General features: G+C 37.6%; 2 protein-coding genes across 2 annotated transcripts; both read left to right on the top strand.

Moving 5' to 3' along the window:
• Positions 1-280: 280 nt before the first annotated feature.
• pigv (phosphatidylinositol glycan anchor biosynthesis, class V) lies at positions 281-2,853 on the top strand. Its single transcript, XM_079468757.1, has 3 exons — positions 281-636; positions 854-2,008; positions 2,099-2,853. Exons 1-3 carry the CDS (start codon positions 547-549, stop codon positions 2,405-2,407), a joined length of 1,554 nt encoding a protein of 517 aa, XP_079324883.1. The 5' UTR covers positions 281-546; the 3' UTR covers positions 2,408-2,853.
• Positions 2,854-3,543: 690 nt separating this feature from the next.
• Positions 3,544-13,144, top strand: zdhhc18a (zDHHC palmitoyltransferase 18a). Its single transcript, XM_079468883.1, is given in 12 exon segments — positions 3,544-3,735; positions 3,737-3,783; positions 3,786-3,924; positions 4,056-4,216; positions 4,352-4,501; positions 4,670-4,807; positions 5,888-5,939; positions 6,488-6,590; positions 6,745-6,854; positions 9,029-9,131; positions 10,419-10,587; positions 10,590-13,144. Coding segments are annotated over 12 exon segments (1,464 nt in total). The 5' UTR covers positions 3,544-3,685; the 3' UTR covers positions 10,832-13,144.
• Positions 13,145-14,697: the final 1,553 nt, after the last annotated feature.

Raw genomic sequence — 14,697 nt, 5'->3', positions numbered from 1 at the left:
TAGTTATTCCTATTCAGTATTGTCCTTGTGCTACTAATTGAATGTAAATTATGTAATTAGAAAAATATTTTTAGTAGAAAAGGAAAATGAGAAGCTAATGGTACAGTGAAAGTTGTAAACCTGCATTTGTGTGGGAAGTACTTACATTAGTAAGTGTTGAGGGCTGTCTAGATATGAGTAATAAACCACAGAAAGTTTCAGCCTGATATACACAATCATTCTCTGGTCGGTAATACCTTTAAGGTTTGGGGCTTTTATTTTGAAATGTAAAGAACACCGCACCGGAAGTGTTTGTAGCGCTCGTTTCTTTGTGATCACTATCGCTAACTTCAGTGTCTCGTTGCGATAAATTAGAGAATATAACTAATATACAGTTCTTTAAATTTTCTTTTGTAAGCATTCTTTTGTTGCTTTATCATCTACAAAAATTAAAGCATGCTGCATCCGTAATTGTGCTGTTTGTTTAAATTATAGTTCAATCATGTCTAACGTTACTCATTTACACCTTATACCGAGATTGATCTAACACTTTGTGCCTACCAAAATATGTCGACTTCAAACCATCGAACAGATCATGACGTGTGGACAGTTGTAAGGTTTGCCACTCTCACGCGATTGCTTTCTCTTTTTCTGCAGGTACGTATGTCAAACACAAGAGGATAAAATTGTCCTAAAATTATTTTTATAATTGCCATGGTGTTGAACAAAAACACGTAATGTTTTTAAAATGTAGTTATATGGAGTTAATAAATGCATTGAGTTGTAAATTAAGATTAGGGTGCCACCTACTGCCCAAATTGTGAACTATACAAATATCTATATATGAAATGTATTTCTTTGTGCATTTTTAAAGGCTGTACTGAATGCGGTTGTTCCAGACCATGTGGCAGATGCCTTCAGTCCACCACGAACAGAGACCCCTCTACTGCTTGATCCCACCATTGAAACATTACTCGGTGGCCTTAGTCGTTGGGATGCTGAACATTTCCTCTTTATTGCAGAACGAGGTTACTTATATGAACACAACTTTGCATTCTTTCCTCTGTTTCCTGTCATTTTGCGACTACTGGCAGACATTTTACTGTGGTGTCTCTCTGGATTGCTCTCAATGCATGGACGTTTAGTTCTGGCTGTAGCTATAGGCAACAGTATTCTCTTCGTCCTGAGTGCTGTGGCTCTATACAAACTGAGTCGGCTGGTGCTACAAGACAGAAAACTTGCCCTTATTGCAGTCCTAATGTACTGTCTTACGCCGGCCAACGTTTTTATGGTAGCAGGATACTCCGAGACTCTTTTTGCAGGTCTCACCTTTGCAGGCCTCTGTCTTCTAGAAAAAGGGTTCTATTTGGGATCTTGTCTTCTGTTGGGATTTGCTACTGGTGCTCGTGCCAATGGACTTGTGAATGCTGGATTTCTGCTGTACCTTACCCTACAAAAGAGGCTTGCCCATGCTCGACCTCTTAGTAAAGGAGCTATAGAGAGCAGTAGATGGTGTCATTATGCCTGGGAACTTACTCGGTTTTTGCTGACAGGAGCATTTTACTCAGCTGTCATTGCACTACCATTTTGTTTGTTTCAGTTTTATGGCTACCAAACATTCTGCCACCCAACTTTCACTCATAAGCAGGTTCCTCCCTTGCTGCTTAATCTAGCTCAAGAAAAAGGGTACAGTGTGCCTGATGCACTGTCTCCAACACCGATTTGGTGCCAATGGCGAATTCCACTTCTCTATTCCTACATCCAAGATGTTTATTGGGAGATGGGCTTTCTCCGATACTTCCATTTAAAGCAAATTCCAAATTTTATTTTAGCCGTCCCCATTGCCTCTCTGGGGTTTGTAGCCTCATACACATACATAATGGCTACCCCAGTGTTTTGTATGTATCTGGGGCTTGGAGACAAAGGAAAACATACAAAGACACATGGCTTTTATAACCCAAGAGTCTTTGTTTATGTTGTGCACAGTTCTGTCTTGCTTCTGTTTGGAGTATTCTGCATGCATGTCCAGGTAAGTCTCTTGTAATGGATAAGAACCATGTTTTACATAGGACATATGCAATTGCTGGACATTTCAACATGTTTTTTGTTTTCATTTTAGGTGTTGACAAGATTTCTTGCATCCTCCTCACCTGTGATTTTCTGGATCAGTAGCCACCTGCTTTGTCAGTATGAACCTCTACTACAAGATGGAAGTCTTTTTAACCCTGATCAAATACAACAGCAGAAGGATCGCTTAAAATGTGGGGGCAAAACGGCAAAAGACTGGATGTGTAGAAATAATCCAATTATTTACCTTCTGTTGCACTGGAGGAGTTGCTCCTTTTATACACGTTGCATCCTGGGGTATTTCACATCATACTGGTTTTTAGGTCTGGCCCTGCACTGTAACTTTCTTCCCTGGACCTAAAATGTTGTTGGACCAAATAGTTTGGCTATTCAGAACATTCCAATGTATTGTTGAATGTTGTACAACTTGACAAATATTGTGACAGCTAAGTTGTTTAATGAAACATGTTTTTTTCATATATTGGTTTTCACACCTACTAATATTAAAGATAGTTTTGATATACTTTTTTCTTGCATTAATAAAAACATTGCTGGTGCGGCAAAACGAACCCAAAATATATACTATATGCTTGAATGTTAGTTATGTTTTCAGACTGTTTTAGTTTGTTTTGAAGTAAGCAGTCTGAAAAGTAAATTGAGCTTTTCATACGAGATTTTACATTTTAAACTAAGTTTTTATTTTTGTTTATATCACTATCTAGCTGGTTAAAAGTATCACAAGTGGTCTGCCAATAGTATAACTAAAAGTTTGAAATGAAGTTGATGAAGTAATTTTCATTTATTCCCAGTTACACATACTACATGTTAACCAGCTCCCGTAAATAAGAAATAAACTACACAGGGGGCGGGGCATAACGCCCCGAAAACAATTGTTCATTGGTCGACTGGGATGACGCTACCCTTTCAATTGATTGGTCGCTTGGCTCAGGTAATCCTCTGCTAAGGAAGTGGGTTAACATTATTGTGTCGCGACCGTCGGTCAACGGGGAGTTAAATTAGCGATCTGTAGTTATAATGATCTAAACTAGTTTTCAATATTAGACCTTTTTCCTAACGGTTGAACTAATACGTATCTTTGTCAGACCGACGTTTGGGCTGAGCGTTGTCTGTTTGACGGTTGAGTAGCGCTTGAGGAGGAATGTCAACCGTTTTAGCTTAGCTTTCTGAATCCAGTGTCATGGCGACTCATACTTTGCAAGACTGTAAACGTTATCATGTCTTGAAAATATAATGAATTCGTCGGTATATTCCCTGAATTGGATATTTTGGGGCAAACGCGTGCATTGAGCGGCACATAGTGCTATGTTGACCTCTGTTGCGGAGCTACTTATTTTGGTAACGTTAGCCCTGCGTCCTGTGAATGCTATTGACATTAATGTAAGTTACCATACAAAAAAATTCAGAAGTCATTTTAAAGGACTTTATACTTATGACGGTATCATCAGCAGATGTCGTGAAGTTCACAGCTGATAGAAGCGCAAGCTTTTTTACTATTTTGCTTTCTATTTAAGACTTAACTGTTATAGGGCTTGGTTTAAACTTAACTGTTAGCAATCAGAAGTCGCAGTCTGTGTAATAAACAGTGTCGAATAATACTTCTATCGATAAAAAAATTACAATGAAAAACTGTGAGTATCAACAAATAGACCCCCGAGCACTAACAGCATCTACCACCCGGACCTCCACCCTGTCCTGTGGGAGGAAAAGCTCCCATCGCCTTCGGAGGAAATGGGAAGTTTTTCCTGGAAAAAATCGCTTTTATTGTGACGGACGTATTATGTTATCTAGACAATGTGGTGTGCTCCCTATGACTATCTGCCTTATTTTCATCACCAGTGGCTTGTTTTTTACGTTTGAGTGAGTATACATTTACACACACACACACGTGCCAATGTTTGACAATAGAGACATCTCCACCAGTTGATAGTAATTGTCTAAGTTGACAGTAATTGTCTAAGTTGTTTAACTTTGTGTCTGATTTCTAACAGTTGTCCCTTTCTGGTGGAGCACCTTACCATCTTCATTCCAGTGATTGCTGGGGTGTTATTTGTATTTGTGGTCGTCACCCTCCTTCAAACCAGTTTCGCAGATCCAGGTATATTACCAAGGGCTTTGCCAGATGAGGCTGCAGACATTGAGAAACAAATTGGTGAGTCCCTAACCGGAAAGAAAATTGCGACATTGTTAAAAAATAAACTATGTTTGAATTAAAGTTCGTTCTACATTTTTTGGTGGGTGTATATGACATCAAAGTTGTTTAATGTACGTGTATCATATTTTAAAGATAATTCTGGGTCCTCAACATATCGTCCACCTCCTCGCACTAAAGAGATTCTTATAAATGACCAGGTGGTCAAACTCAAGTATTGTTTCACCTGCAAGATGTTCCGTCCACCTCGGACATCCCATTGCAGCCTGTGTGACAACTGTGTGGGTAAGAGCATACAAAGTATTTCCACTTTTAAAGGCTACAAAACATTGTTGCTGTGATGATTTAAAACCTTTACCCTTCACTTCCTCAAATGACAACATAATGAAACTTCTAATGAAAATGCACAAACATTTCCTGTAAGTGACATTGCACTCTCTGTTCCCCTTGCAGAACGGTTTGACCACCACTGTCCTTGGGTGGGAAACTGCGTCGGGAAACGCAACTATCGCTTTTTTTACACCTTCATAGTGTCGCTGTCCTTTCTGACCTCCTTCATTTTTGGCTGTGTGATCACTCACCTCACTTTGCGTAAGTTGGTCCTTTCACAATGCTTTTTACATCACACAGAGATCAAATCTCTCCAGTTCTTGATCATGACCTGGTTTGCATTTTTTATTATAGTTTGTGTATGTTTGATCTGATCACAAGTGGTATGCCGAGGTACATACGTCTCTAATGCATTAACTGATAGACTTGTGAATGGATTTTAAGTGAAGTGTCACACACACACATGCAAGTACACAAAGAAGCTTAGAGCTAACATCTCTTGTGATAAGAAATGGAGCAGGAGAGTAGCATCATGCCAATGCAATGTACAAATAAACAGTCCCCCAAGAATTTAACTATACACTGATCATTCGGAAGTCAACTATCATGAAAATAGCTTTCACGTGCAACAAAATGATGCTCTTAGCCTCCTGCTTCCCATATGTGGGCATCTCTGAAAACGTGCAAAATGATTGCTAGACACAGTGTTCTGGTTAGCTTAACAATAAATTGACTTTCATTTAAAACACTTAATTTAGCATTCCGTTCACCTTTAGTCTTGCATGTGACTGATAAGATTTACATCCTTATTTTAACAAAATAGATGGTTCATTTAATTTTTTTGCTGTTGTTCAGAATGAATCAGAACAACTTCAGCGACATCTTGTAGTAGTGCAATGCACAATAGTTGAACATGACATCTCTAGTCTTTTGAATGGTCACTTCTAAGCCTGCCGCAAATTACACAAAATCAATGTAAAAATTCCATGTGAAGTTAATGTATTACTTTAAAATGTATTATTTTAACGTTACAAAAAATTATTGTAAAAAAAGTATGTTAAATGTAAAATACTTATGTAACGAGTAGTCAGAGATTTACTAGACTCGTCTGTTTACAGTATTAACATTGTAACACTTCATTAACATTGTTTAATGTGATCACATGAAACAGGTAAAGTAAACAGCCTGTAAACAAGTCTGTGATGTTCTGTCAGTGGGGGATTTGGACACAAACCTTTGAATTAAACTGGCACCTAACCTGTAAAACCTGTAAATATTTAATTTTCTTGGAGCAAAAAATGGATATTGATGTGTCATTGTAACTTTTTGTTTGGTCAACAGGATCACAGCGTGTGAACGGCATCATCCAGGCAGTACAGGAGACTCCAGCCAGATATCCTTTTTGTTTGACATTTTTAAGCATTTACATATAACATTCTGCATTTGGCAGATTATTTTCTTAGTTACTTTATTCTTTTCGTTCTCTGGGACCTAAAATCCTGACATTTGCACAGGAGGATTATTCATACCTCTGTCCATCCCTTGGTATCCTTGTTTCTTTCACAACCCATCCCTAAAAACACACAAAAGAAAGGTTAACAGTGTTCCCTGCGTGTTTACAAAACCATTGCTGTAAATTACGCCATTGTCCTAATCCCTTTCATCCCTAATCAGTTTATAAGACTCACCACACCCCGCCTTTCTGTCAGCATGCCAACAGTTGTCACTACGTGCAGGTGTCCAGCATCTTTTCAGGTTTGCAGTTGAAGGCCACAGGTCTGGATGACATCCAGGAGATACTTTTGGTTTACATTGTCTGGCAGAATGACAGTACAAGCAGATGGGAAAGATTTCGACTGATGACATTTTAATAACTTCTGTTTTACTACTGGACATCAACACACGTTTACAGCAGATTTGCACCCTTAACCCTTCTTGCACTATTGCGGAGCTGGTCATTTGCTTCTTCTCCATCTGGTCCATTCTGGGTCTGTCAGGATTCCATACTTACCTGGTGGCCTCTAATCTCACAACTAACGAAGATGTAAATATTAAAAAGATTGCTTATTTTATCAACGATATAAATGTATATATTAGAATATTGAATCAAGAATTTCTATAATAATTTAATACATTTTGTATGGCAGAGATCTCACAATCAAATTGAATAACAGGCTTTTTGTTTTTGGAATCTCTAGATCAAAGGTTCTTGGTCCAGTAAAAGAGGGGAAGAATCAGGGAATCCCTACAGCTATAACAACATCTTCACTAACTGCTGTATGGTGCTGTGTGGACCCGTGCCACCCAGGTCAGTACATCATAGGGCTTTTCAAACTTGAAATCGTTAACCACGGGTTATTATAAACTCCAGGTAAACAGAATCCTGGGGTATTCATATCCCAGAGGTGGGACCAAGTCATTGCTTTGCAAGTAAGTCTCAAGTCGTTGAAGTCTCGAATCAAGTCCCAAATCAAGACCATGGAGTCCAAGTCCTCAGATTTAAACTTAATTCTTTATCAAGTCATTATTTCTCTTTCCCCAAATCAGTTTAATTGTATTAAATAGTATAGTAGGTTTATATTATTGTATGTCAGAAAGGCTTCACAATGTTTTATATGAGATGAAGTGCACTGTGGTAGGAATTTACTTCCCACACCCGACTGAAGATATAGCTTATAGATAAGGTTCTGACTTAAAGCGGCACTATTTTGTCGCTATCTCAGTTTGTAATTGCTACTGCAGGTGATGTGCGGAGTTATTTTCTTTATGCTAGTTGTGATTCGGCACTGCTCACCTGCGCGGATGAGTCTGATGTTTTTAGTCGTGGCCTGTGACAGTGCACCGGTGAGAATCTTCACTGTACATCAGTAGCACATAATAAACACAGATAACATGGCAGATGATATAACATGAAACCAAATTAAGAACATAAATAGACCCATATAGAGCAAATGGAGGCTGTGTTGAAGTGTTTTGATATTATTTCGGATACAGGGGAAATTACATACCTGCCGTTTTAGAGGAAACTTCCGTAATGCTTTTTACTCAAAATAACTGAGGGACTGCCACTTTAAAAGTCAGATATAAAGACTTGCAGAGTCATGGTGTTTAAATCTAAGTCAAGTCGCAAGTTTTCTCAGATTTTGTCGATTCACAAGTCATCAAATTTATTTCTCGTGTCCGAGTCAAGTCCAAGTCATGAGACTCGAGTCCACAACCCTGTCATAACCTGACATTTCACACTGTACATCACAAACCCTGGGTTAACATTCTTATTTGCGGTGTAAACAGTCATGATTGGATAAATACTGTAGAGATAAACTTACTGAATAAAATTAGTGCGTGGTCCCTTTAAATAGCCCAATACCTTGTTGTTCCGCATCCGAGAAAAAAAAATGACTCCACGCAAATCCTTTTTGGCTGTTTACTTATTTAAAAAAAAAGTACTCAAAAGATTGTTTATACAGTACACAGAGCTTCTGTGACTACACAGCTTGTGAAATTTTTTGTATTGGGGTCCGTCGCTAAGCGTCTGGTCGTATCATTCTACCCCCCCTTTTCGATAACCCCGCTTCAAAATTACAAGTGTGAAACATTTGATTACTCAGGATTGAAAGAGGCGTTTAGAATGAAGATAACCCGGGGTTAAGTGCAGTTTGAAAAGTTTCGTAATAAACCATGGCAGAAACAGTTTTTAGTATCAACCAACCTCTTAAGATACAATGGTCAGTGTACGTAATTTAAGGGATAGTTCACCCAAAAAAGAAAATTCTGTCATAAGTTACTCATCTCTAGTTGTTTCAAACCTTTTTTCTTTTTGTTGAACAAAGAGAAAGATATTTGGAAGAATGCTTCTAACCAAACAGTTCTTTGGACCCCACTGACTACCATAGTTTGATAAATTACAATGGTTGTCAAAGGTGCCCCAGAACTGTTTGCGTGTCCTTCATTATTCAAAATAGAAAAAGAGAACATTATTCAAAATAGAAAAAGAGAACAAAAAAATATAAAGTAATTCTTCCTACTATGGTGTCAGTGGGGTGCTAACAACTGTTTGGTGGTTAGCTTTTTTCTGAATATCTTTCTCTGTGTTCATGTGTCAGAACAAATACATTTATACAGATTTGGAACAACTTGAAGGTGAGTAAATGATGACAGAATTTGTGTTTTTGGGTGAACTATCCCTTTAAATAAAATGGAACTTCATGGCAAGATTATGAAATTATATAAGGATTTTAGTGCGTAACTATTAGTAAGATATTTGCAACTTTTGCATGATGATGTAAGGATATAGCTTTAATAGCTGATTTATAACACTAAAGTGGTTATTAACTAAACTATACTTTTCAAGCAGGGTAAACACTTATTTACTGTCAACATTCATGTCCACTTTAAGTATTTAATATGAAGAAGAGTTTTTAAATAAAGAATTCATAATATGAGAAGCTAAAATCTGTCTCATCATGCCACCTTGTTCTGCAGCTTGATTGACAGAAGAGGCTTTTTGCCTTCTGATGACACACCTCCAACAGTCACCTCTGATGCTGATCTGCCTGCTTTCGTGGCCAAAAATGACCCAAACATGGTAAGAGCACCACCTGCTGGACTGCATGGCATCAGTGTTTGAAAGGATGACTTTTAGAAACATTTTAGTGAATTAAGCATTTTTTTAATAGACAAATGATTGTGCCTTTGGTTACCTTGGCAATTATTCAGTTTTCATTCTTTTTAAGAAGTGAATTGTTTATTATATTTTGTTGTGTGTTGCTAAAATAATGAATTGGATATTGTTCATTGGTCTGATTTTAGGTAGTTGTTGTTCTGTGATGATTTTAGTATTCCTACATGCTTAACATAATATGCCAAACATTTAGATGCTTTGGTCAAAACTTAGCCAAACTCATTCTGAGTATGCATTCATCACAGACAGAGAAATTAATTTCTTTCATGATTATAGCTTGGAATTTATAGCATATTTAGGTCCGTTCATTGTGGTTTTTTGACATGTACTTGTATCAAGCCCTGATGAATTAAGATATAAACCTCACACAGGAGGAGAACTGTCAGGAGTTTGCTCTCTCATGTACTGCCTGATGGCCCTGCGATCCTGTGAAGTTTGATGGTAAGGGTGTGTCATAGAGCCGCTTGCATGCCATTGCGTAGTCTCCTCGTGGCTCCTTGGGCTTTATTCTGCTTTTTATTTAAACTGTTTGCTTGACTTTCATTCTTTGCTTTGAAACCACAATCATGAGACACGTTTCTTATGAGAGAGGAAATTGTTAGGATTGTTTTCTGCTCTTTGTTCCCATTCTGCTCCTGGTGTGTCGAATGTGTTAGCCGACATCTGTTTTCACTCCATCTTGTAATGGTCATGTGTTCATACATTAGTGCTGTCTTCAGAGATCGCCAGTTTTTCCTATATTATGTCATTGTTTCCTAATTACTGTGTCATCACGGCTCGGCCGCTCTTATCTCGTTGTCACCCGCTCTCTGGGGATTCTGTTGACTGAGGTCATGGGCTTTGTAGATGATGCTCATTTGCGGTGTACTTATCATAGACAGATGTTGCGCCCATCCATCTGTCATGAAGCATGTTCATTCTTATATGTAGGAAGTCTTTTCATTCACTACTTGTTTTCCATGAGTCCCCAGGAGACCCACGACTGAGCTCATGGACCATTTTATATTGTAATGTTTTAGTTTTTTTTCAACTAACCTACTTTCTTTTCAATGCTCTGGCATCATGCTCTGTATTATCCAAGATCAACTAGTCCTTTTAGCTACCCAAGACACTAACTTTTTCCACTAATTGATGACTCTGATTTTCCTTTCCTGTCTTTGCTTATATATTCATGTTACCTTCTTTTTGCAGTGCACACAAGGCACAAAGGAGTTTTTAGAATCCGTGGCGCATTCAACAGTGATCCAGAGCACCTGTGCTCCGGGCACACCCAAGACCACCCCGGTGACTCAAGAAGGTGTACTCGGTTCCATCTCCATCACTGTTTCTTCCCCCAGCAGGCATCCCCCTACCGGCTGCACTGCCCAATAGACACATCCTGCCCTCAGAGAGGGAGCAAACAGGCTAATCTTCACACCCACAATCCCACCTTGCGTATACCAAGTCCTCCGTACACCCTTAACCACAGAACACTTATACTAAGTGACACTCCTGACGTTGGTTTTATTCCACTGCACGGAGCGCTATATATCTGCCACCACCAGCCTTGTGCAAATATTCTCTTCTCTGTTTCTTACCACGGAGAACAGCATCACACTCTTTGAAGAACTGTCAACTGTTAATACTCAGGATTCTCTCAGGAAATATGCCATCAATCGACAGATGAGAATGGGTCTTTCAGGAGATGCTTTGTTTTCAGTCATTTTGCACAAAATTGTCATCGGATGAACAGTGTTTTTCAGAACCCTGAGCCATTTTTAGCCTTTTGCCATCTTGCTTAGACTTAATGCAATAATAATATACTTTAAAAGGTTACTTTTGTCAAAGAAAAGCCTTACGTCTTAGTCACAAGGCATCCTGTGCTTCTGTTCATTTTTTATGCCGTTAAAGCCCTTCTACAATATTCCTTGGTTAAAAAGTAACCAACAGGCAAATAGATAGAAGAGCTTTTTTGATTTTCTATTGGAGAGTTCATGGTTTAAGTGTTAGATTTCATTTATATATGTCGTACGCGGTACGCTGTTATTGTTGGTCAGTGTTTTTTAACCTCCCATGTAATGTTAAGGCTTATTGTGTGACAGTGTATTAACTGCTTAGTATTTCTCCTTGGTTTGTGTCATAGAATAGAATTTTTAACCATTTCAGTTTTGTTTGGGCATACAAAAAAACGTCTGCACCTCTAATTTCAATTAAAAGGGACAGTTCATCATAAAACGAATAATTGTATATCATTTACTCATTCACATTTTGAGTTCAACCCTGTGGCACCCATGAGAAGAAATGAGGTCCGTAGGGTGTTGGTCCCCACAATTCTGCCCTTTGGTGTTCTAGAAATGATTTGGAATAACATGAATAAATTATATCACATCAATTATCCGCACTGATTGCAATACTGTACAGAGCAGCACAAACCACAAAACTTATTGAATGGAATGTTACTGTGAATTTTCTACTTTAAAGTGCTATGAATATGTATTAAATATGGAGCAATGACATTGAGGGAAGACGTGTGCTGCTACTGTTGTAGCGTGACTCTAACTGATATATTTGAGCAAAAATGTTTTGTTAACTATATTCATGCACTCAATCTGCTATGGGAAGAACGAGCCATCATTTACATCTTTGGCAGTTGTGTTCATGGCTACTTTTTAAAGGGCTTCAAAGTGTATTTTCCATCAATTATAAGTTATCACTTTTCCTTCAATCTGCTCAAGTACAATCTGCTCTGGTGTGACGCTTTCTTATTGTAGTCCTTGTTTGCATTCTGATATTTCAAGAGATTACTTGAATCATAAAGAACCAGATGAAAGGAAAGTGATATCTGTTAAGAGTTGAGAACAAACCTTTATATTCGAGGCACAGTCCCAACTCAAGTACTCCCGAGTACAATCAAACAAGTGCTGTGTTGAATGGACATAAGTTTAATTGTAAACCTATTAGCAATTTAAAGTAGAAAATTCTTAATTTCAAAGGGTCCAGATTTCTACATGATATATACTCGATACACATACATAATTAACTGCAAAAACAATTACATTTTAATATAGTCGACCAACGTGTATGGATTACTGTGCACATACATTCCCACTGTTTTTTCCCTTGCATATTTGTTGCCCTTGCATATTTGTTGTCTTTGCATTGGTGGGTTAAAAACATGATTGTTGTTATTATTAAAGTGTTGTTTCTAAACCTGACAGCAGAGCTATTTAAAAAAAACCTTTTGCCTTCAGATTAATGGATAACTGGTGAAATATGGATTATTTCCATCAGAATTACGAGAGCCATCAAGAGTCTGGCACAATGGATTTGGTGGCAATGTGTTTGCACATTTATCTCAAAACTAGACCTTAAATAGAATACATTATCACTGCCAGACGTGTTGGAGGGAAGCTAAAATAATATTTACATTTTGTACACATGTTGTATTTTTGTCCTTTGTTCCATCTCAAGGATGTACTGAAAGTGAAAGTCTGTGAGGAAATAAACAAATATCATTTTTAGTTATGGGCATGTGATTGACTTATGTGATTATTAGTTAGTTTCTTGTAAAGTAACACAGAATCATTTGCTCTGTTTTAAGGAGTACAATCTGTCATAACAGTTGTTTGTCATGTGCTACAGTATATCTCGTCGTATTCATTTAAACAGTAGATGGCACAGTTTTCAACCTCTTTTGCATGAATAAAATGAGGACATTGTTTTTTGGAGCTATCATTAATAGCCTGATCAAACATTTCACATTCATAATACTTGAGCTATTTTGTACATGTCAGAACGGGTTCCCTTTTCATGCACATTGCAAAGATGCAGAGTTATTGCTTACTCAGCTTGACTGTTTTGGCTGTACCGCAGGGACCTCAAGCTAACACTTATTCTGGTTTGATGTAACTTTTTTGCAAATTGAAATTAAAGAAATGCATATTACTAGGGTTCCTGCATCCTCTTTCTCTTACTGTAAGTAATTATGGCCAACATGCTTTTTTTTATCAAGATTAGCAACAACTGAGTTTGAAGTTTGTTTTTGTCTTTGTAGTGATTATTCCCATTGAAACGAATCTGGGTGTTGTACACCTATCGAGCTAATTGTTAGATTATAAAATGATCAACTTGATATGCGGCTTTTGGCTTTTCTGTTTTGCTTTGTTGTTACATGTCTGGTGGAGTCATGTTCTAAAGACGATAAGTGTCTTACTTGCAGAGACATAAAATAAGTTCTTACCTCATCCTCTTATCCGTTTGCAAAAAAGTTAAGGTGTGTTGGTTCTAGAACACAGCCTGACCGCTCTATAGACTTTTGGACCTTTTTAGACCACTTTGTATAGACAGAACAAGTTAAATTATTTTTCCTATTCTTTAATAGCAAGTCATAATTAGTGATACTTTTCAATATATTGGCATTACGTATTGCTTGGAGATTCATTTCAGCCTGACTTCAATAGCTCACCCCATGTTACGTTTTTTTTTTTACATTAGCCTTAACAACAGGCTTACAGCCGTTGATATACAGGCCTAGAAAAATATAAGGACAAGGTTTTTCAGCATCTGTATCTAATAATACCAGTTCCACATGTCAGGAAACCATTTACATGTCAAAGTGTTCTGAGAAACAGCCCCTGTATCCATTTTCCATTCATCTTTAAAAAGTTGTTTTCACATCTTTTTAAATAATTTCAGTTTACTGTTAATGTTTAATCCTCTCAGTTTTGCTGCCTGTAAGCAATCTAAATCAGTATGTCTAAAATGTAGCTTGAATTATTATGCACTGATTATTTTGTATAGGCTAAATCAAAGTTGTTCAATTTTAATCCGTTATCAAATTTATCTGAATTCTTGCATTGGATTTCATGGAATGATAAATCACGGTTAACCAAGAAATTATCCATAGTCCTCCGAATTCTACAAAGGCTTTGCTCTGGTCAGATGAAAAGGGCAGCATTTTATAGTAGATGTCAAACCAGTGATGTATAGGGCAAAAACCATAATGCTCTTCAGATGGATTCTAGGTTCAGAACAAAGGGCTTATCCTATATCCAGAGACTTGAACGTGCAGCTCTTCAAAGATGTGAGTTTATGCCCTCATCCGTCTGATTCATTGTAAGCCAAGAAAGCAAGCCTGCATTGATTTAGGCATGGCTTGTGAATAGTCAAGATTCTTGAATTCAAAGTTAAAGAGTTGCATCTATCCAAATTCCAACGTGAACGTCAATAAGTCGAAAATGTTTTAAACTATATCCAGTGGAACACTGGGTGTCCGCCGGTCACTGAGGTGAAGCCAATATTGGTACGTCTGTCATAAATGATGAGCTTTAGGAGATAGCAGGGCGTAAAGCGTTGAACAAGCTGTTGATGTCAGTTTAAGGTGGATTCAATAGATATAAGATTAATATACACGAAAATGAGATTGTCTCATCTTTTATTTACTCTAATCTTCTACCCAACTGCATGATTTCCATAGAAACAAAATTAGTAC

This window comes from Barbatula barbatula (assembly GCF_947034865.1).
Source record: "Barbatula barbatula genome assembly, chromosome: 12".
In the NCBI taxonomy this organism is placed as follows: Eukaryota; Metazoa; Chordata; class Actinopteri; order Cypriniformes; family Nemacheilidae; genus Barbatula; species Barbatula barbatula.
Note: the sequence above shows the minus strand (reverse complement) of the source record. Positions and strands in the feature narration are given on the sequence as shown.

Coding starts and splice junctions, on each gene's coding strand:
- pigv (XM_079468757.1), top strand. CDS start 547: ATGTCGACTTCAAACCATCGAACAGATCATGACGTGTGGACAGTTGTA. Junction 637..853: donor TGCTTTCTCTTTTTCTGCAG/GTACGTATGTCA, acceptor GCATTTTTAAAG/GCTGTACTGAATGCGGTTGT. Junction 2,009..2,098: donor TATTCTGCATGCATGTCCAG/GTAAGTCTCTTG, acceptor TTTTCATTTTAG/GTGTTGACAAGATTTCTTGC.